This window comes from Macrotis lagotis, chromosome 4 (genome assembly GCF_037893015.1).
Source record: "Macrotis lagotis isolate mMagLag1 chromosome 4, bilby.v1.9.chrom.fasta, whole genome shotgun sequence".
NCBI lineage: Eukaryota > Metazoa > Chordata > Mammalia > Peramelemorphia > Peramelidae > Macrotis > Macrotis lagotis.
Window position 1 is genome coordinate 80,011,221 of NC_133661.1, and position 24,431 is coordinate 80,035,651.

General features: G+C 37.2%; 1 protein-coding gene across 50 annotated transcripts in view; it reads left to right on the forward strand.

The window, feature by feature from the left end:
- The window catches only part of SORBS1 (sorbin and SH3 domain containing 1), a 306,979-nt gene that overhangs the window by 171,386 nt on the left and 111,162 nt on the right, over positions 1 to 24,431 (forward strand). For 20 of the 50 annotated variants that reach the window (XM_074233269.1, XM_074233279.1, XM_074233268.1 and 17 more), the window contains 4 exons: positions 9,846 to 9,872; positions 9,986 to 10,098; positions 17,910 to 18,662; positions 19,308 to 19,679. In XM_074233269.1, the coding sequence (XP_074089370.1) occupies positions 9,846 to 9,872; positions 9,986 to 10,098; positions 17,910 to 18,662; positions 19,308 to 19,679 (1,265 nt within the window). The remainder of the gene's footprint in view (positions 1 to 9,845; positions 9,873 to 9,985; positions 10,099 to 17,909; positions 18,663 to 19,307; positions 19,680 to 24,431) is intronic. The other 30 variants (XM_074233295.1, XM_074233302.1, XM_074233300.1 and 27 more) reach the window with 6 other exon arrangements.

A 24,431-nucleotide genomic window follows, 5' to 3' on the forward strand; every position in this document is an offset into this window, starting at 1 on the left:
CTTCAATAGGGCAATAGCTAAAATAAATTATGATATATGAATGTAATGGGATATTATTGGCTGTAAGAAACATTGAAAGGGACAATTTTAGAGAAATGTGGGAAGATTTGTATGAACTGAAAGAGAGTGAAGTAATCAGAAATAGGAAAATGATTAAAAACATAAGGAAATTATAACAATTCTCAACTTTAGTGAAAAACTTGAGACTTCTGACAAATACAGTAAGCAACTATTACTACAAAGAACTGATCACAAAGCAGAGTGGTGAAGAAATCAAGACATACATTTTCAAACATGGCAAATGTGAGAATTTGTTTTGCTTGACTATACATTTGTGTATTTGTTATCGGGGGGGAAAAAACTGGCCCAGAGCATCCATATTAGAAATAAAAACTAAATGAAAAATAGGTATAGCCTAGATGATGGTATGACTTTATGGGAAGCTCATTGAGTCAGTATTCTATTACTGACAGATATGTATGTCAAATAGACATATGGGAGCTTGGCCTAGAAATAAATAGTAGGAAAAGATTGAACTCTATCTCATTTGGGAAATTTTACAGTGGTTTCAGCGCTCCCAAATTTTATTGCCTTGATCTTTTTAACTAGCAGTATTTTAACTAGCAATGTCATTTGGCTACGGATTATGGGATATCATGATCTTAGGAAAATCAAAATGACAAGTAACCAAAGGGAGATAAAAAAGACATATGGTGGGTCTAAGTAGACTGTAACACATTGCCAATGATGGCTTACCCATGAGAAGTAGCATGAAGAAAACCATTGATCTTTTGGATACCTAGAAAATGAGATGGATTTGTTCATTTAAGGAAAATAAAAGATACCAGATGGACATTGTTACTCAAGCAATCTGGTGAAGCCTATGGACCTTTTTTCAGGATAATGCTTTGAAAAACATCAAATAAAAGTACATAGGCTTACAAAGGAAATTAGTTATCTTAAAATATTTTGAAATTTTTTTTTAAAAAAAAAAAGCCTCATGGATCCCAAATCAATCAATCTTGAACCAAAGGAAAAAAAAAAACTCTAGTCAGTTCTTTAGATCAGTCTTCTCTAGAGGTTTTGTGGAAAGATGTGTAACCAGCATAGTAGAAGGAGCACTGGTAGAATTAGAAGTCCTGGGTTCAAGACCTAGAATACTTGAACTTAACACTTATCAATGGTGACCTTAATAAGTGAGCCATTTGGTTCTGATGCAACAAAACAGGCTAGATTTGGAGTCAGAAAACATGGGTGCAAATCCCAGTGCTTCTACTTGCTAGTTGTGTTAATTTGGGCAAGTCACTTAACCAACTTGTGCTTCAGTTTCCTTATCTGTAAAATGAAGGTGTTAGACCAGATGACCTCTGAAGCCCCTTTCAGTTGTTTATGAGCCTAAGATTTTATGACAATCCACTTCATCTTTCTGGAAATAAGTTTCCTACTATGTAAAATGAAGGTGGTTTAGATTAGATAGTCGCTTCTAAGAATCTGAGATTGGAGAACTAGATTTGTTGATTCATCAACAAATTTTAGTTTATTTAATGTAAGCATGGATGGTATCTCTGAAGAATAACATCATCTTACATTTTACTGAGCTTTAAGACTTTAACAATATTATCTCATTTCATCTTTAAAACAAAAGTTTTGTGACATGGGGGCAGGGAAGGTTGGAGAAGGAGAACTACACTGAGCTTTGTAAATAGCTTGAACTCTTTGTCTCCTGCTGCTAAGCAGTAGCTCATTTATTTTTTAGTTCCCTAGAATAATCAAAAGATTGTAGATGATAAGTTAGAGAAATTCTTAAGATGTCATCTAACCTATTCATTTTATAGATGAGGATTCCAAGTGTCAGATAACTTAATCACTTGTCCAAGATCATCTAGATCCCAATAGCTTATTTATGTAAAAAAGCTGGAAGTATTCAGTGTTCTTTCCACTCCACAGTAGCACCAGATTACTACAGAGACCCTGGTCTTCTGACCAGAGCCCACTTCCTTCCCCTCATTCTGAGAAAGCTCTGGGAACATCTGTTCCTGGTCTCTTCAAAAGTATGTCTGAGGCCCCACCCATGAATAAGGGGAATGTTGTCTGTCTGGCTTCTGATTTTTAAAATCTCATTTCCTATCCAGATGTGAGTCCTTGAAGACCAGCTTGTTGGCTCACCCTTCTTTTCTAAATTGACTCCCCCCCCCATGTCCTACACCAGTGCTTTTTCTTATAAAGAGGCAGAGCCTGAGAAATTAGTGGGTGCCAAACTTTCTGTCTAGTTGCTTGATTCTCATTTCTAAATTCTATATTCTGACTTCTTTGATTCTAGTTCAATTAAGCCTACTTTTCTCACTCCAGTGATAATTGTACATCATCTTAAATCCTTGCTTCAATGGCTGTGGTTGCCCAACAGCCCCTGCAAGAAAGTTAAGATTCTTGGATTCCTCATTGACTCATCTCCTCAAATTAGCTTGGAAACATGAGAAACTTCAGAAACAATGTCCACAGAAAATTAGCACCGAAGGATTTATAGATTCAAACAAATCACTCATTTTGACTAATTTATAAGAGGAAAACAGAAGCAAATTAATCAAAGACAGCAAGAAGGTACACTTAAGATTTGGAATGCTCAGAACTCCCCTGTTATGATCCACTAAGGAACTCTTGGATGCTCTACCAGAAAGCACCAAGATTCGCTCAAAGGGAATTAACATTAGATCCAAGGACTGATTCCGTAAAGAATCTTTTGAACACTCAAGGCAAAAGAGACTGAATTGTCAATAGACCTAGGTTGAGACCCACAAAGGACTTGTGATATGAAAACCAGGTGGTAGAAAGATAAGGCAAAAGGAACTAAGCATCTTGCTAACATTATAAGACCTCTTCAAAGTTGGCAAAAAATCAAATCCAACTATTTCAAGGATTTGTTAAATGAGGGGATTGACTTGGAGTATGGTTTTTAAATCTTTTCTTTTTAATCATGAACCCTTTTGGCAGACTTGTGGAGACTACAGATCCTTCTCAGATAATGTCTTAAATACAAAAGAGAAACTATAAAGGATTACAACAGGAACCAATTATATCAAAATACAGTCATCAAAATATTAAAATTAATAAGTTTAAGAATCCCAAGTTAAGAAGCCCTAATTCAGGTGATCTCTAAGACCTCTTCTTGCTCTAAGATTATATGATTCCATCATTTACCTCTTTATACAGAAGATAGAACAAGTTCTGATTATAGATTAAGGAGTTACTAGTAATTATTAGAAAGAACTGGAGAAGAAAATGACAAACCCCTTGAATATCTTTGCTAAGAAAGCTTTAAATGGGTCACAAAGAGTTGGACACGATGGTAAAAATGACAGGACAATAATTATATTATTTTTAAAACTCTCTGGTTTAAAGATTCTGTAAAGAGATGAGCAATGTGGTATACTCAAAAGATCACTGGACCAAAGATTTAATCCTATGCTCTAGTCCTGATTTATCACTGTCAGATAGGTGATTGGAGGCAAGTCAACCTGTGAACTTCAGTTTTCCAGTCTATAAAATAGAGAAACAATAATTGATCTAAAGATCTTTGTTAGTAAATTGACTAATCAGTTTCCATGTTCCAGGCACTTTGCTAACCAGTGGAAATATAAAGAAAAATAAAAGACAATCCCTGTTCTCAAAGAGTTCATCATCTAATGGGAGAGATAATATACAATCAATCATGTACAAACAAGATGTATACAGTATAAATTGGGGATAATCAATAGAGGGGAAACACTAGGATTAAGGAGAATGGGGAGGAAATCTTGTAGAAGATAAGATTTTAGCAAGCACTTGAAGGAAGTCAATGAAACTAAATTATTGTCAGAATCTAATGACTTAATCTGTGAAAAAGTACAAATTATGAAAACAGTATGAAGCACTCTCCAGAAGTAAGGCATCTTCATTTTTATTTTGTACTTGTAGAACTTAGTAACATATTACCTCAGAATGTCACCTGATCCTTGAAGTATAGAAGAATATCAAAGAGATGAAGGATATAAAACATCTGGAAACAATGAAATCTGTAGCAGATGACAGAATTGCTTATGAGCTAGTACATATGCTCACCTTGGAGAGCAAGCGTGAGGAGAAAATTTAAAGAGATCTCCAGAATCTTATTGAAATCTTATTGAAAATAATTAGTTATTTGGAAACCACAGAAGTATCAACTTCATATTTTTTCCCACTGGAAAAATCCTTGTGATCAAGATTTCTTCTGTACCTTCCTTTTCTAGTGTTTTATCATAATAACCACAATAATTACTCCAATTTACAACATGCTTTAAGGTTTTAAGGCTTTACTTCCTTCTATCTCATTTGAACTTCTAAAGAGAATTGATAAGTGATGTAAGTAATATTAGCTCCATTTTATAGATGGGCAAAGAGTGAGACATAGAAAAATAAAATGATTGCCCACATCATACAAATATAAAGCTATATTTGAAAGATAATCTGTTATTGGAAATAATATATCATTGCATTAATAGATTGAGCATCTATGATTTCATAATTTTTGGAACTTTACCATACCTATCATATAGTAGGAGCTTAATAAATGCAAATTGACTAATATAGATCATCTGAAATTTAGTATCTAAGTATTTAAAAAAGAAAAGTTAGCTGAAGATTACAGGTAGCAAAAAAAAAAAGGCTACACTGACAATAGCAAATAGAAACTTTTGACTGATCTCCCCTTCCCCATAAAATCTAGCATAAAAGCTTTGTAAAGTTCAACCTTTTGGAGCTAGCTAACATGTGGGGCAAACACCCAGAAGGCATTTTGGGGTAGTAGAATAATTGATATTCAACATGGTAACCCTGAGTCATCAGGAAAAGGTTATGTTGCATTTAACATGCTTAGTTGAACAAGGCGGAGGATAAAATTAGGAACAATGGGTGGAAATAGGAGAGAGGCAGATGGCAAGATGTAAGGAAAAATCTTGTAACAATGAGAACAATTCTGATGTGGTCATGGGTTCCCTCTGACTAGTCTTCAGATAAGGGCTGGATGATCATTTGTTGGGTGTGTCCTTGAAGACAAGATTCTTGCTAGGGGACAGATTGAGCTCCATTACTTTTGAGATTCTGTGAATCTTTCTTGCTGTCTGTTACTGCATTTTGGAAAGATTTTCATTCAAAATTATTTAAATATAAATTCTGGTATTTAATGGTTAAAAAAGAAAAACCACCCCATTGTCTAGAAAACTGTTATTCAAAAGGACACTTTCTCTAAAATTTTGGATACCTGAGGTTTTGCTTTAGGTGCCTGTGATGACATTGTCACAATTGAGACATCAATCATACATAAATCACATTTGCCAACTAAGTCACTACATAACTGACTTCAGAAAGGAGGACATAAGTTATAATTCATGGGGTTTTTTGGACCCCTCCCAAAACTTAAGACTAATTTTGACTTTCTTATATATTTTAAATTTAATAAAACATGGACTTAGCTTTTTTTTATTAGCCCATGAATCATTCCTTTGTCCCCACACTTCCATTCATTATCTTCTTACCTTCCCTGTTTGTTTATTGCTTAATTTCCAGTTTATTGCTTAATCATCCAGTTATTCCCAGGGGTCTTCTAGACCCTTTAGACTTCAAGTTGACACAGAGGAGGCATACAGTACCAGCAGCAATAACTCTATTTTCCTTCATCTGTTAAGGAACAGCATAGAAGTCATAACATAGAACATAGGGATAACAAGAATGAATAGACAAGGGATTAATAATAATGGAAACCTTAGGCCATGCAGAGAAGTTTCTTATCAGTGATCTCTTTTGAGGTAGAAAGGGCAGATATTCACTTTGTAATAGAATTTTTGAGTTCATCTTCTCCAATCCCTACCTGGCCAGGCTTCACCTCTACAACATATCCCCAATGTAATCTCTAGTCTCCATTTGAAGATTGTCAGAAATGGGAAGCTTCCTGCCTCACAAGGCAGCCCATTTAATTATTTAAACTAATCTAATTGCTATAAACTTTTTTCCTTTAAAAAAAAGTCTAGCTGGGATCTCTCTTTCTATAACTCCATCTACTGTGTCTCCTTCTAACTTTCTGGGACTAAGTAAAATAAATGGGTTCCTTCTTCCTTTTCTCTTGCTTCTTTACATCTCTACAGTGTCCAGTCATTACTTTTTCTTGGATATGGTCTGTCCTACCTGGGTTTTCTTGATACTGCCTTTCCTTGTTTTCTTTCTATCTGTCTGACTGATCCTTCTTCATCTTTCTCCATCTATGTCACACCTATTACCCGTGGTTGCCTCTCAAGGGTCCATCTTGGGCCCTCTTTTTTCTTTCAATACTCTCTTCCTTGATAATTTTATAAGTTTCCATGGATTCAATTATTACCATAATAAAGATGATTCCTGTATCTTTTTAATCTAGCCTTTGTCTTTTTCCTGAACACCACTGTATTTTACTTATTTCAAACTGGATAGCAAATGGTGTTTTTTTTTGTTTTTTGTTTTTTGCAAGGCATTGGGGTTAAGTGGCTTGCCAAGGCCAAACAGCTAGGTAATTATTAAGTGTCTGAGGTCATATTTGAACTCAGGTCCTCCTGACTCCAGGGCTGGTGCTCTACTCACTGCACCACCTAGCCACCCCAATAGCAAATGTTTTAAACTCTACATCTACAATGTGTACCATGGAAACAATGTAAAGACTAACAGACTACTTTCTGTGGGGGGAGGGAAGCAAGAATAGGGGGAAAATTGTAAAACTCAAAATAAATGTTGATTGGTTGAAAGGAAAATACATCCAAACTAGAACTCATTATCTCTCCCCTGCCCCTCCCCACACGTTCCCCTTTTCTAGACTTCCCTTTTATTTCTGAGGGCACCATCCATCTAGTTTACAACCTCTGTGTCATCCTAGACCCCTCATTCTTACTTATCATCACACTCCAAATCAGTTGCAAAATCTTGTCATTTCTTCTCTCATTTAATGTGATTTTCTCTTTACTCACACAATCAGTATCTTGGTTCAGACTTTTATTGCCTCTTTCCTGGACTAATATAAGAAGGCTAGTCCTTCCTAAAAGAGTCTTATCACTCCAATGCAGGCTTTACATAGCTGCCAAAGTGTTTTTCTTAAACACAGGTTTGACCATGACAACCCCCCTCCTTTTTTTTTTAACAACCATATTTATCTTAACAGAATCTCCATTTCTACAATAATCCATGCTTTTGTTGTACAGTATATTTTGTAAATTTTAAAATTTATTTTAAACTGAATTGCAGAATGGAAAAAGAAAAAAATTACCATATGCACAGAAGAACAAAGGAGAGGAGAAGTTTCAATATGAAACAATAAATTTCAAGAAAACCCCAAATAATAAATACAACACATTGTTTTCAGTGTTCCCTAGCTTTTCTTTCCTTCATTGTAAGGTTTTCTTTTCTTCCCTGTTATTCACTTTTCACTTTACTTTTTTTCTTCCCCCCATTATAAAGAAGGCTACAATTAACCCTATATACACATATATGTAAGACTGTTCTATGCTTATTTTCACTCATCCTCCTTTTTTCTGAAGGTAGATCGCATCCTCCTTTGTAAGTCCAAGTCTTTCCATGTTTTTCTAAGTCAACTAGCTAATCATTTCCTACACCACAGCTATATTCCAGCCCAGTCATATCCTATCTGAGAGATTGTCTATGAAAGTTTTCCCCTCAAGTATTTGCAATCTTTCTTTTCTTGGCTGCATAGATTTTATTTATACAAGAAAATTTTAATTTAAAATAATCAAAACTATCCATTTTCACTTTAACAGTAACTCTGATGCTGTTGCTGTTACTGAAATTCCTAACCTTTTTATTCTTCCTAATGAACTTTGTTACTATTTTTTCCAACTCAATAAGATATGGTTTTAGTAATTTAATTGGGATGACATTGAATAAATTAATTAGGCAAACTTGCCAATTTTTAGTATTTTTACCTACTCAAACTTTATACATCAACAATAAATATTACTTCAGATCTGACTTTATTCATATAAAAATGTTTTATATTTATGTTCATATAGTTTCTATGTCTGTTTTGGCAGATATATGCTCAGGTATTTTATACTGTCTAGGTATTTTGAATAGTCTAAAATTATTGAATAATATTGTTGATAACATAGTGTCATTTTCCTATCTTTCTCTGTTGATTAAATTTTATTTTCATTTTAATTTTGTCTGCAGTCATAATTACTACCCCTGCTTTTTTATATAAAATTGCCCTTAACCTTTATTTTATCTTGATGTTTATCTCTCATTTTTATTGTATTTCCTGAAAGCAACATATTGTTGAATTCAAATTTTTAATCTGCTTACCATTTCCATTTTATGGGTAAAAATCATCCCATTCACATTCTAAGTTATAATTATTATTGTGAATTTTCCTCATTATCTTTCTCTTTTTACTCTATCCCTCTTCACTCCTCTATTTTATTTCTATTCCCTACCTTGCCTTCCTTTTCTTTAACCTACCCAGCTCTCCAAGAATGTCATCCCCCTTCTCAAGAAACTCCAATGGCTCATTATTTACATGATAAAATTTCTTTGGCATTTTAAGCTCTTTATAACCTAGTCCTTTCGACCAATCTTTATAAGTGCTGCTTTCAATCACTTCAATAGACCAGTCATTCTTCTCTGGACTCCCATTTGTCCATGTTCTTTTTTAAATATGGTTTCCAAAATTGGATACAATACTCCAAGTGTAGTTTAATTAGTGTAGATTATAGAAACACTATAACCTTACCTGTGTTTCTATTAATATAGCCAAAAGTGACATTAGTGCCTTGAATTGCCATGACAGTCCCTTAATTCATTGAGCTTCCATCCCACTAAACCATGCCAGATCTTTTTTACATCCACTGTCATCGAGCCATATCATCCTTATTCTGTACTTGTGCACTTGATTTTTTTTAATCCCAGTGAACACTTTCTGTCATTAATTCCTAATCAACTTCTTATTATTAGAATTAACCCCCCCCTTGTAGAGTGTTCATTGAGTAGAACTTTTTGGATTCTTTTTCTGACACCCCTTAAATTAGCTAGCCTTCCTTGCCATGTGACACTCACAGATTTTATCTTTTAAGTATCTTGGACAATTAGAAAAGATAATGATGAATGGTATCATTTGTTGTAGGGTTTGTAATAGGAAATGGAGTATGGATCAGAAAGTTTAATGTATTAATATCTTATCTCAGAGAATTGGGATGGTTTAAATTGTGATGGAAAACAAATCCCCAGATTTGGGGATCCTTTTTTTAGGCTAGTTAAAAGCAAGGAAATATCAGGTGGAAAAAGAGGTTCTTTAATATATTGGATTTCACTGGGTTTCAATTTTTGTTTCTCCCCAACCACTGGCTATCTCCTCTAAAAAAACAAAACAAAACAAAAAGTGTATCTGTTTGATCTAGTTCTGTGAATCCAAATGTGTTAATTAGAATTTGGAGGGTTCTTTCTTTGACTAACATCAGGCTTCAAGAGGGAAAATGTGAGTGAGTGAATTGTAACTTGGGAGAAGAAAGTTCTGTTGCTCTTTTGTCTGCAAAAGAGGAATGTCAAGGGACAATTGTTTCTTCATTGCTATGAATGTGAGCCTTGTGTTTTCAAAGGTCAGAGACACTGAGCACATCATGGCTAGAACTTGTTCCTATGGTAATTAGGCCATCCTGACTGAAGGCATTTTGTGTTTGAAATCAGGAAGCTGGACTTTCTCCCTTGGTCGCAGTGTATGCTGGTTTCCTTCAAACATAACCATTTGTCTTTTTGTTTTTTTTTTCTTTTTCTTGTTCTTCTTTCATCCCTCTCCGTGATACCCTTAGGGCTGGAGCCAGAAAATTTCCCCACAGGTAAGCTTGCTTTTGAATTATGTGTTTCTACTCATGCCTATAGAAAAGCTCCCCCTCCTGCCCCAGAACCAGGGAGAATTCCTAGTGACCTGAAGTATTCTTTCATCTTGTAGATGAGTGGAGACTGTCCTCAAACGCGGATACAAACGGAAACGCCCAGCCCTCTTCCCTGGCTGCCAAGGGCTACCGAAGTGTACATCCCAATCTCCCTTCTGACAAGTCACAGGTAGGCAGACATGTGTGAGTGAGAAAAGGGTACTGTTCTGAGACTTCGGTTTAGAGGCATGGCTGCCTCAATTGGATGGGTCCCAATGGAAGTTTCTAGAGCAATGAAAACTCTGAGAAACGGTATAAAAGAGTTAGATGCTAAAGAGGAGTGAGAGTTGAATATTTATCTAATATCAGATTGCACTTGCGATATATGAGAATTCGATGGTGTCATCTTGGTTCCTTTGCTCTCTCAAAATTTCTTTGATGCTTAGGAAAAAATCCTAGAAGAGAATATTTTTCAAAATTATTTAAAAACAAATGGGAACATAATTCAAGCTCATTTTTAATGTTATCAATATCTTTATCTATATGAGAGGTAGTCCTGTGGTCACTATTAATTAGCTAGTTAGTCAGTCAGTTGGCAATTATTTAAGGCTAAGGAAATAAAGCCAAAAAATAAAATAAAATGAAGAGAAGAGAAAAAGGAAAGAAAAGAACAGAATAGAAATAGTTCCTGCCTTCATAGAACTTACTTTCTAAATGAGGAAAACAACCCATGCACAGCTTAGTACCTATGACCCACATACAAAATAAATGCAAAATAATTATCAGGACAAGAAGCATCAACAGCTGTATAATTAGCAAAAATGTTATGTAGGAGATCCCACAAACTGTCTTGAAAGGGAGTTAGAGTTTCTACCAGGAGAAGAGGAGGAGGTATTCCAGGTATGGGGATCTGGGGGGCGGGGAAGTTTGGGATGGAATGTTGGAACTAGGTAGAAGCTGCAAATGGAGTTCCTCTGGATCCCCCTCAACCCCACTTCCTCAGATAAGAGTTTGGCTATCTGATGGTTCTCTCTGCAGAGTCTGCCCACTATCTTACTGCCTCATGATTTGGGTCAGAAATAGACATAAAAATTAGCACTATCAGTGAACAATCCCAGCTATAACGCCTGTCTAAATGGAGGAAGGGAAGGGAATAAGCATTTCTATATAACCAACTGTGACCCAGGTATTGTGCTAAGTCTACAATATTGTCTCATTTGATCTAAAATCATGTTTGAAAACTTTAAACTTCAATTTGGAATGGTAATGATCTTGTTAAGATTTGGCCCTCTAGAGCTTTTTCCTATTCTTACCAGTTGAATAATCCTACCTTCCATAGGAACTGTCCCTAAACTTTCTTAATTTCCAGTGCCTTTGTTCTGTTATTTACTTCCTATTTATCCTGTATAGAGCTTGCCTAGATGTGTGTGTGTGTATGATTTTTTTTGTTTTGCACATTTTCTCTCCCATTAGATTGTAAGCTCCTTGAGGGCAAGGACTGTCTTTTGTCTTTCTTTTTTTTTGGTATCCCCCAATACTTAGCACAGTGCCTAGTACATGTTAGACCCTTCATAAATACTGTTGATAGATTGAACATCTGAGCAATGTTTAACCAAGTTTATAATGTATAACCAAGGTTATATACCCTTTTCTGGGTAGAACTCCCATATTCGTGATATATATTTTAAGAATGATGTTAATGATAATAATGATGTTATCTAAAATTTATAAAAACCCTTTAAGGTTTGCAAAGCACTTTATTTACATTACTTCATTTAATTCTTATAACAATCAAGGTGGTAGATACTATTCTAATTATGTAGATAAGTTAAATAAGGTTGAGAGAAATTTAATTATTTGCCCAGGATCTCACATCTAGTAAGTATCTGAGGATTTGAATTCAGATTTTCCTGATTCCAGTTCCATCTCTTCAGCTATACCACCCAGATGCCTCATGTTACTTCTTTAAATGGAAGTATGGTATGGTAACAAAAATGGGTATATAGTGAACAACAGCAACCAGGGAGTAGACCAAGCTGTGCTCATTTCACCCCTTTTTCTGAATAGCTCCATATCCTTCTGCAAGCTCCTTGTGGGTTGGGTCATGCTTTTGGTTCATTTTTTTCCCCTCAAGAGTATGGACAAGTTCACATAAGGGCTGCTCAATAGATATTATCTACCAACTGGAAACTTGGCAGGTTTTTTCTTGAGTTTACAATCTAGTAGGAGGAGGGAAAGGTGCTAACACAGATTACTATAACTACAAGATAATCATAAGTACATCCATAAAAAGTATGCCGGGGGGGATTCTGGATCCCTGATTTTATTAGTTTGTTAGAACCAATCTTGCTTGGGTGTCAAGAGCATCAAGAAGGAGAGACTAATTAACTACCCTAAGCCACAATAACAAAGGGACAAGGGAATTGTTTCTCCTTTAAAACAAACAAGAGGATGGGAAGGAGAGAAAATAAACTGTTAAAAAATTAATTTTAAAATATAAAACAGACAAACTTGGAAACAAATTCATTACTCATTTCATTGAAACTTTGGTAGTATGGCTATTAATAATAAAACTGACTTGGAGTAGTCTGTTAATAATATTAATTATCTAAATAATCATAAACAATAAAAAAATTCATACTAATTATCAAAAACTACCAATACATGTATTAATAAAATCATCTGTAACTGTTGGTTTCAGAGAGTTTCAAGGGACACAGAAGGGTTAAGTTGACTAAGATCAAAGTCAGTCTATGTAGGAGGTAGGAGTTCAGCTTAGGTCTTCCTGACTCCAAATCCAGCCCTCCCTTCACTGAATCATGCTTTAGATAACTGAAAATATTTCTTAGCCTGAATACTCTCCAACATCCCTGCCAAGTGGTCCTGAACATCCAAGTAAGTCCTTATGATTGTTCTTTACCCTCCTTCTGAGGAGATGAAATAAAAAAAGCCTTCTTCTGAATCAAGTGGGAGGAACCTGGGTTGGCTTTTTTCCCCTCTTCATAATGATGGGGATTTGGCCCTTTTTTGGTGCTTCTGAATTGAAATAAGCAGAGGGACTGTCTCCCTCTTCCTTTCTGTCTATATAAGCCAATCAATGAGCATTTATTGAGTGCCTACCATGTACTGGGCAATGTATGCCAACATGCTCTAGAATTCTGAAAATTGCTTGCTATTCAATACTATCTATTTATACAATTGGGATGATAGAAAATTCTTTCCTGGCATGCTGTTGTTAAGAATTGTAGACTTGCTGCTGAATCTCCATAGGTATCTTTGTGTTAAGAATAATAGAACCATAGATTGTTGGAATTGAAAGACCTCAGGGATAATTTAATATGACTACTACACTGTTCAAGGGTTCAAACTGAGTCTCAAGCAGTTAAAGTGACAACGAGACGTTATTTGTTCATGAAAACACTTTTAGACATTTCCCAAATATATAGAAGTTTGCCCAGTGGGTAAAAGCTCTCAGTTTTAAATGCAATCAGCTCCCTTCTTTGGGTCCCAGCTTTCTCATCCAAAAGAAGGGGATTTATACTAAATAAACACCTAGATTCCCAGTCCTGAAAGTATATGCTATCTCATTACAATCAGCTCACACCCAGATAACAATGACTATTATCTACACTGGAAAATGATACTAGTGATCCACATAGAATTTATATGCTGCATATGTACTCATGCACATACATACACATATATGAATACCCGTAAACCCTAATAATTACCTTAATACATAAAAAGACAGCTCATGAATGCTAATAATGCCCTTTGGCTTCATCAGCAGCTACACTAGACAAGTTATCTCAAGGGACCAAAAGTGAATGGTTGGCCTAATACAGATCTTCTCAGGAAGTGGAGAGTTAATTAAATTGCTTGATTCATTTGCATATTGGGTGGCTCTTCCACTTTTAAAATGTTCTGTTACTTGGTATTACTATTCTAGATTTATTTTTGCTACCCACTCACTTGTAAAGAAATCCATGATTTTATTAATGCATGTATTGACAGTTATTAATAATTAGTATGAATTTCTAGATTATTTGTGATTATTTAGATATTTAGATTATATTGTTGTTAATAGAAATCAATGATTTTATTAATACACATTGGTAGTTATTGATCATTAATATGGTTTTATTATTCATGATTATTTAGATATTATTATTAGTAGACATACACCAGTATTATTGGAGTCAGATTAAATAATGCTATTATTATTAATAGCTCTACTACAATAAACTCAGTGAAACTTGAGAAATATGAGTAATGAATTTATTTCCAAGTTTTATATTTTAAAATTTATTTTTTAACAGCAATTTGTTTTCTCTCCTTCCCATCCTGTTTGTTTTAAAGGAGGAACAAACTCCTTGTCCCTTTGTTATTGTGGCTTGGGGTAGTTAGTCTCTCATCCTTGATGCTTTCAACACCCAGGCAAGAGGCAAACAAACAAAAAAATGGTTACCCCTGCTGCATCCTGAGTGTAGCCTCTGAAGCTGACCCAGAGCTCTCTAGGCTCACTGTTCCCCAACTCCCTATATGAAGTGAAATTAGGGACATGGAAATTATGGGGTTAGATGAAAGAATCCTGGTGCCTTGATATTCCAACATATTTATTTTCCTGGCTGACCAGGTTGTGTGTTCTCTGCAAGGGGAGAGATGCTTGCAGAACTTGCAGTTCTTGTCCCATGTAACTCATCACTGCTATGATTCCCCAGCTAACGTAGTATCTGGAAGATAGGGGATCACTCTCATCGATTTTGCTTGTCTCTATTCCATTATATGATCAGACTCCCCTAATCTGACTTATTCTGATTTTAGAGTCCACTGCTTATAATCCTGAGAACTACTGGGTGTGCATTAGGAGCAAGAAGGAAATATCCCAAGCATACCTTTCCAGTTTCAAAGTACCTTAATATATTCAACCTTTTTGGTCTCCCTAATTATCTTGCAAAACATGTAGCGCCAATATTATTATTATTATTATTATTATTATTCCCATTTTACAAAGGAGAAACTAAGACTTGGGGAGGTTAAATTATTTGTTCAGTTTGATATCATGCAGTTAATCCTGAGGCAGAACTCAAGAAGTCTCCTTTTTCTTAGAATAGAGACTCTTTTGGTGAATTGTTGAATTGCACTCTCCTTCACTGCTTTACTTCACTCCTTCTCCCGCTCCCCTTCTTTAATGCTACAAGAAACAGCAATAAAATAGGACCATTGGCTTTAATAGTCACTGACAACCATATCCAGATCCCTGGGGAGTGTGTTTTCTAAAGGGGCAAAGAGCTACGAAGGCTTATTGCTTGATGTAATGCTTCCCTGAGGTCCATATATGGGCATGGTCAAATTAAGTTAAACACTCACTGAAACCGATTTCTATCTTTGGACAAGAACCCCTTCACATATGAAGAGAAACAAACTTAAAATGAAAGTAAACCGAGGCCAGGGAAAAAACTTCCAGCTGCTCCCTTAGCTCACTGAAGCCTTCTTAAGCCAGCCTAGTAAAGAGAAAGGAATTCCTTTTTGTTCAGGAGTCAAACTTTATATTCCTAGAGATTTAATATTTAGCATGAAAACCATCCCCCAGACTTCATCCTGATTTGGGGGAATCTGCAGTTTTAATACTGAAGACTCTAAGCTCTTACAGAATAATGGGTAAAAACTGCTTGTTCTATGATACTTGCTGCATGGCCATGAGCCAATGGCCATGGTTGCCATTACAGCATGATGATGACCCTAGAGAGATTATAGTTATGTGCACCAAAACCCATAAAAAATGAGCCAAACCATGAGAGCATCTACATGGTGCAGTGCATAGAGCACTGGCCCTGGAGTCAGGAGGACCTGAGTTCAAATGTGGCCTCAGACACTTAATAATTAATTAGCTGTGTGGCCTTGGGCAAGTCACTTAACCCCACTGCCTTGCAAAAAAAAAATGAACCAAACCCTCATGAGTTCCCTTCACATTTTTGCCTTCATGTAACAATAATTGTTACTGTTTTTATAAATTTATTAGGTGGTACAATGGCTTAACCCAGGATTTTAAAGCCTTTTTTCTTTTGTTTCTTACCTTTCCCACTAGTCCCTTTCCTAAGAATTCTAACCATAAATCTTCTGCCAGATAGGTCAAGGTATAATATACCTCTTGGAGATGAGACTGTATTGAAAAGAGCCTTAAGAACCTGGGTTTTTTTTTTTTATAAGAAAGTGTCATCTCAGTCACCTTGGTCCTAGTCTGGGGCCATAGACCCAGGACCAAAGAAATGACCCATGCAATGACCCCTGACCTCCTAGCAGCATACCTTGTTGGAGAACCAATAGAGAGCTGGTGGTCTTGGAGAACAGGCCCCCCTCAGATTCTCTCTGGCTTCAGAGTCTAATGTATACAGTCATGAGGAGCTATTGGGTTTAGGTTTAGGAAGCAAGTAGGGAATAATATCACAGGTATAACTTTTTTTTTTTACTTTCTGATTGACAAGTTAGATTTCACAGGCCTTAATCATTCTCATGGTATTGACCATGATCACTTCAGGACAGGCTTCTCCTGTCTCTCTAATTAAATTGCCAACGACCCCTAGACATTTTTATAAGACATTGGTAAGAAGGAGACTACATGTGCTTAATTTCAGATCAACCTTTCATCGTTATTCATGTAGCATTGTTATTATTATGAATCTTGTTATTGTTAACAGGAGCAACCAGATCACATTTAACAGTAACACATTTATGTAGATCTCTGTGGTCTATGAAATGTTTAGGATCCTCTCTCAGATAAGAGAAATGAAACTCGGGAGGCTGAGTTATTGTTTGTTCAAGGTCACATCAGAACCCAAACTCAAGACTTTCTGGATCTAAATCCACTGGAACCAAGAGGACTGACTATACTAGGCTGACTTAATTACTTGGTTTCAATAAATAAGCACATGTTAAAAAGGGAGGAAATTTCTCAATTTTGTGAGAGACAGTTTTACATATTTCCTAGCTTGCTGGATTTGAAGTCAGTGAATCCTGAGTTTACATTTCTAATCTCTGACCCTGTATGAGCATGGGCAAAGCACTCAACTTCTCTGAGACTCTTTTTATGCTACTCTCTAAGGCAGCCAAGGACCTCAGACACTTAGTAGCTGAGTGACCCTGGGCAAGTCACTTAACTGCTGTCTGCCTCAGTTTTCTCAATTATATTTCTCAATTTGCTTTTGAAGATCAAATGAGATAATATTTGTAAAGTCCTTAGCAGTAGCTGCATATATTGGACACTTAACAATTAATCGTTTCCATCCAGCTTTTCTTCCTTCCTCCTTCCTTTCTTCTTGTCTGCAAAGTTTCAGATAGGTTGTTATTTGCATTGTTATAAGAATGTCTAACAAATAAAATCACAGGTTTTTGAAGACCTTGAATGCACAATTTGATAGGCTTTTATTATGGCTTCAGAGTCTAAGTGGAGAAATTGATAGCTATCTTCTGTGAACGGATTGGTGTCTATCATTTCCATTCTCTGTGCTGCAAGGAAGAGAATTAAAGTATGAATTAAGTGGCTGTACGGGGGAAGAAAAAAAGAAAAATAAATATATTGATCTTTAATCCCAATTACAGGCCCTTTGGGCCTTTGGTCTTGGAGAATATCTTGAGGAAAATTGTAGACCATACAAGTTCTGTCTGGTGAGAGACTCAGAAACTTAATGGTGTCCAACTTTGGGGTGTACCTCTGAGAATACATTTTGAGTGAAGATCAAGAAGATAACACCTCACATATATCTGGGTGAGTATGGCTAAGATCTGTGGAATCTGACAGATAGGAAAGACTAGGACTGGAGAACCCAAAAAGTGAGCAATTGTGTTTATTTTTCAAAGATACCATGATCTTTGCTTTCCTAATAGCATGCTGGGAAGAAAAAGAAAATACCCCTTACTCTTTCTAATGACCATCCTCATTCTTTCCACCCCCTCCCCCTTTATTTTTTAATTTTGAATTTAATCTTGAATCTGATCCTGAAGGTTTCCTCCCCTCCACGCCCTCCTCTTCCAAAAGAGCAAAGCTTTGCATGGCTACCACACATTGAAGCTAAGGGTTCCTCCTCGCCAGTGCCCTTCAAGGACTGTGTGTATCTGAGTTCACCAAAGCCTTACATGTCCCAGAGTGCTTCTGTCCTGCATCATCCCTCCTTTTCCCCAGCTGCACCTTCCTGCCAGGGAGCCAGCTCGGCCCCCAGAGTCACAGCATTTGCTGGCCGGGCAATCTTGCCTAGGAGCTCCACGTTCTCTGACGTATCATCCCGATATCAGAGCCCCTGGGAGGTTTCCAGGGCAGAAGATAGCCCTAAAGTGAGCTCTAATCCCCGTCACGAGGCAGGAAGGGATAAAAAAAAGGTCAGCAGCTTATATGTCGCTTGTTTATCCAACAACACTGGCCCTACTGCATCTGAGAGCTCCTCTAGGTTTGCATGTGACCAAACCCAAAGCAATCCTTTGGAAGACCAGGTCATCGGAGCACCGGCTCTTGGCATTGTGTCCTCCTTGCCTAGCACAGAACTATCACGCCTTCCTCCTCTTCCCAATCCTCCCCAGCTGTCCTTTAACACCATCATCAGTAGAGATGCAGTTAGCCATGGTGAAAGTCCTTCTCTGGGGACTCAGTCTCCTCAAACAGAAGCAGTGAGACCACCTGTGCTAAGTGGCCAGATTCCTTTGGGCCAAGAGACCCTGAAGAGAAAAGAACGTTACTTTCCACGACGGTGGTATCCAGCCAAGGCAAGGAAATGGGAATGTTTGTGCTTCCCCACCCCCCCACATCTGTTCTTTATTTCTTTCTAACTGATGTAAGCAGCTATCTAACTGACTCATGCTTCCCCTTCTCATTGTTAACATTTCTGCACCTTGAAGAATGAATTTTCCTATCTAAGAAACCTCAGTACAATATTTCCCCCTGTGAATGTGTGTGTGTGTGGGGGGGGAGGTTGATCCACAGTCTAATACCACTTTGGGGAGACATGAAGTTACTGAAGCTTTCTGAGGGGATAGAGGAAATGACCACTTCACCGACTGAGCTGTGCCTGGGTAATGGTGGTGGAGTCACTCAGAATCAGCAATTGGTGGGGTTGTTAAACATGGCCCATTTGTTGTTGTTCTCTTGCTTTCTCATTTAGAGTTAAGGGAAATTAAAAATAGATGGATGGAAAGTAACCTTGGATGGAGTTTCTTCTGTGTCACGCAGTATGAGGTTGCCAGCAAAAGTTATTGGCTTGCACTGACTGTCTTCTGAACCCCCAGCTGAAGGGCACTGATAAAATATTTCTCATGGCTCATCATTGCATGTCACTTCACAACTGTGTGAATATGGAATTCTTTCTCCTGTGCCTTAACCCCTTTGCATAATGACACCCTTATTTCCCACAGGATGCTACTTCTTCCAACACAGCTCAGCCAGGGATTATAGTTGTCCCTCTGTACCTGGTTAACACAGACCAAGGGCAAGAAGGCACTTCCAGAACACCACCACCACCTCTGGTGGCCCTGGACCAAGTTGCCACATTCCCAGCGACCGCCTCTGCCGGCGTGCCTCTGACCTTCCCGACATTAGATGATTTCATTCCCCCTCATCTGCAGAGGCGATCCCACCATCCCCAGACAGCCACTCCTTCTGGCTCAGGTCCCCCCGTTAGCCAGACAGCACCATCACTCTCTCCACCTCCTCCATTGGTTCCTCCGGTCCCAGAGGCCCTGCACAGAGTCTTGAAGCCTGACCTCCCTGGAGCTGTCTCAAGTACAGTAAGCTTGCCGAAATCCCCTCCTCATGACTTTCTTAAGTTTATCTTCCCAGCAGTACAACAACTCTCTCTGTCTCCCTGGTCTGCTCCGTTCTGAAGGGGAGACCTTGGCTGTTGCTGCTCACCCGTCAACTGAAGCCCTTGTTTGCTTTTCCTAGAGTGCATGTCTCCTGTGTCCATTCAGTTGGAACCTTGTGGCTGTTGATCATCTTCTGAAGCCTCTTCTTTTTTTCATGTTCAGAACCACATGTTTTTAACCCTTGTTTTCTGAGCCAAATTTATAGTTCAAAGAACTCTGACTTCCTGTAAGATTTGGAAAAAAAAAATAAGAGAAAGAGAGCCAACATTAGAGAGCATTTATATCTTTGATCCTGACAAGGGGGAAGGGAAGGAAGAGAAAAAAAAACATTCTTATTATACCTACTCTAAACCAGACCCCATACTAAGGTTCCTTTTACAAATAACATTTTGTTTGATCCTTACAACAATCTTGGGATGTTGGTGCTATTATTATCCCCATTTTACAATGGAAGAAACAAAGGCAAACATGAAATGACTTGTCCAGGGTCACTTACTGACTCCAGATTCAGCCCTCTATCAACTGTGCCACTTAGACATAGGTACAATTGTCCCCATTTCAAGAATGACGAAACTATGTCTCAGAGAGATAGTGCGATGCCTATATATAGCAGACACTTAATAAATGCTTTTTGACTAAAAATAAATGCCAGCTCTTTAGTTTTTCAAGGCTGACAAAATGCTTCCCCTATATTATCTCACTGGAGCCTCACAGCAGTGCTTTCCTTATTATCATCCTCACCAAGTGGTCAGCCCCCTTACTCAGGCTCACACAGTGGAGAGTTTCAGAACCTGGATCACTCTTTACCCCCCAAGTCCATGACTCTTTCCACTCTATCCCACTACTGTCTCTTGTTTTGATTGAGACTAGTTGTACCCGAGGAAAGTCAGTTGTTGTTCAGTCTTTTATCAGCCGTGCCTGACTCTTCATGACCTCATTTGGGGTTTTCTTGGCAGAGATTCACAAGTGCTTTGCCATTTCCTTCTCCAGCTCATTTTACAGATGAGAAACCAAGACTAACAGGGTTAAGTGACTTGTCCAACTAGTAAGTGTCTGAGGTCAGATTTGAACTCAGGAAATTGAGTCTTTCTGACTCTAAGCCTGGCACTGTATCCCCTCTACCCCACCTAACTGCCCTGCGGAAGGTCAGACAAAAGTATTATTGAGTTTGGGGTAAGAATTGACCAGAGATGAGCCAATTCCTATCAGAAGTAGAAAGGAAGTTTGATGGTATTGTTTTTCATCCAGGGTTTGAAGACACACCAGTGTATTCTGGAACAACTGAACAAGAGATGGATTCACTTTTGCATTAACTTAGCCAATAAATAAGCCTTCTTTGGTACTTAAAAATGGCAGCAATCAAGTAGGGAAGATAAAGGAAAATGGAGGGATTCAACTAGAGCACTGAGGTCAATTCAATGTGAAAGTGATGAACAAATAGTAGAAATGTGCTCTAGAAAGACAGGAAATAGCTAAGGAACCACTTCCAGGAATTCTTCCCATATAAGCAAATTGATTCGTGATTAAGCTAAAGGGATAGGGCAACTGGTTTCATCCATTGGGGAATATAAAGGAATTTATCCTTTTCATGACTAATAAAGTAACTACAGTTATAGTGTAGTGGATAGAGTCAACCGGACTTAGAGCAAAGGGAAACTGGGTTCAAATCCCACCTCAGACACAATAACTAAATGATTTTGGACAAGTCCCTTGGCCTCTCTGGACTTCAGGTTTCTTCATTTGTAAAGATGATGGGAAATTGAACTCAGTCACCTTTTAGGTAGGTCCCTTCCAGCTTCATATTGTTTATGTTGGAGAAGAAAGCTCAGGGGAAGACCTTTTGTTCTGCTGGCTCCCCAAAGTTCCTGGAAATTGTGAGCTACTTCAGGGTCCCCAACTTAGCCCTGATCCTTCCATGTGACTCTAGTTCCTTAAGTTATCACCACATAGATACCCTTCAAATATTGTTCATTTGTGAATTAAGAAATCATTGAAGGTTCCTTCACCTTCACACTCCCAAACATTCCTTTCCTAGCTGAAAGGGGGATTATTCTACCTGCTCTCTTCCCCCAATGCCTAAAGAAGACACTTGCCATATCCCTCAAGGAGCAGAAGAATGCATGACTATCATCACTTTAGCTGTGTGGTTTTCCCAGGTTTGCACCAGCATGTGTCACATTGACCAAAAAAGGCAACTGCTTAAAGGTCAACCTACTATTAGTAAAACTCTTCCTGCTTAGATAGCTTTGGAGAGTAGAACATAACTATAATCAAGACCATTCCCAAAGCTAGAATCTGTCATAGCTTAGTCAGCTCTGGCATCATGGCCTAAGAGATCCAGGGTTACTTGCCATGTTAAAAATGAGATTATATAAAGGCCTAGGCAAAAATTGAGCAAGATGAAAAGAAATCCCTAAATTAATAAATATACATGAATAAACTCAAAGCTCTATTGACTTATTGAAGCATGGCCCTGCATGGTGCATTCTTATGCTTATGGAGCAGTGGTATCCCTTTTGACCTCTCCAGAGGCTCTGCAGACATTCCTTACTGTTTAGGAGGCACTCTATATGCTAAAAAAATTCCTTTCAAAGGAAAGAGAATCCTGGGAATTTACTTTCAACTTTCTTTCAGCCTGGTAAAATTATGGACTTGAAAGGATGGAAACTCCAGGATTCCATAGCCCTGTTTAGGGCAACTGGATTGATACTGTCAGTTCCCAGTTCATGTAAATGTAAGAGATACTAGAATGAAGACAGAGCCTGGATCCTCCCCTTCCTCTGGCTAAATGAAATTTTAAAAATCTATACCCTGGCTCCCCTTGGCTGTTAGTGAATTGTAGTCACATCTACCACTTACTGCCCGTGGGACCCCAGGCAAATCACTTAACTTCTAATCTTAAATCCCTTTCTGTAAAATGAGGGAGCTGGATAAGATTACTTCTGGGGTCTCCTTCAACTCTGATATTCTATGATCCCATGGGAAAATGAAGGTAGAAGTCAGAGGTGCTTTCTGTCATATAAACGACTGATTAAGCACAAGCACAAATTTTGAAAATTATATTCAATATTGACAAGACTTTAAAATGAAAAAGCTTTATGTGATAAATAGTATAAGTAGTTAAAGTCTAGGCATGCCATTTCCCCTTTTTCTTTTTTGGTGGAGGGCAGTAAGGAAGCTTGAAAATTCAGATCAGGGAAATTGTAGTGATTTCCTTATTAAAAAAAACTCAACAAAGCAAAAAAAGGTCAAGACTGGCAGCTCTATAGATTCCTCTGCTGTCTTTCAAATTCTTTAATACAGCATACTGATTAGGCCAAAGAATGCTCATGAACTGGATTTATCCTGACCAGCTAATACCTTTTGTCAGCTTCCCTGAGAAAGATGGGCAGGATCAACATTACTATGCATATTATAGTGTCAGTGTAGCATGGAGGTTCCTTTGTAAACTACCTCTCTAATCTTACATGGGAGTAATTGGAATGCTTTCTTTACATTTTGGATACCATAAGGACAATCCATTTTTCACAAAAGTTTTTACTCTGAAATGTTTTCTATGTGTATGTTAAGTTTTTGACTATTGCAGCCTATCTTAAATGCATTGTGGGAGCTTGATTTAGAATAAAATTCTACCACAAATCCTTTTGCTAATTGTACCATAACTTACTTGTGTGTGAGTCCAAATTTTTCTGTCCAGTTTGTTTAAAGTGAGGACTCTGATGATTGCAGAGTATTGCCAGATGGAGATGGCCTTGATTTCTGAAATTTATTGATACCACCTGGATGCAATTAGGCTTTGAATTGGCAGTGGCACATATAGTACTGGGTGATTTGGGATTTGGCCTTAGGGAGAAAGTTAACTGAAAAATCTTCTCTTTACTAAATAGGTAGTAACCCAGATCCAGTGGATTCTTATCTTCTTCTTTTCCTTCAGTATTTCTATGAATCTTAGACTTCATTTAAATGGATATTCCCCCTAACTTATACAGATTCCAATCCATCCATCTTTTTTTTTTTTTAGGTTATTGCAAGGCAAATGGGGTTAAGTGGCTTACCCAAGGCCACACAGCTAGGTAATTATTAAGTGTCTTAGACCGGATTTGAACCCAGGTACTCCTGACTCCAAGGCCGGTGCCTTTATCCACTATGCCACCTAGCCGCCCCTAATCCATCCATCTTTGTGAGATGTTTTTGTCCTAACTCATTACTTTCAAGTAAGAAGGAGGAAATAAACTCACTTATTAATAGGTCAAAGATATTCTGATATTTTATAGTCCTTTTGTATAATTTTTAAATGATAATAATAAATAATACATGTATATTTAATATATAAAATTAGATTATATTTAATATTGATGTTTAATTTAATATTGATAAAGAAAATATTTAATATATATATAAAATATTTAGTGAATTTAATAGTTAAAGGATAATATTATAATAATAATTGCTGGCATTTATATAGCTCTTTAAAGTATAGAATGCTATGAATTTTATCTGTGTCATTTCATTCAGTTCTTATCATAATAAAAAATAAGAGCTGCATTTATAGAATGCTTAAAGTTTATAATGGAATATACTTATGTTATTTCCTTTGATCCTCACACCCACCCTGAAAAGTATTATGAAGAAACTGAGGCTAGGAGTTTAAGGATACCTTCAACCCTAACTTGT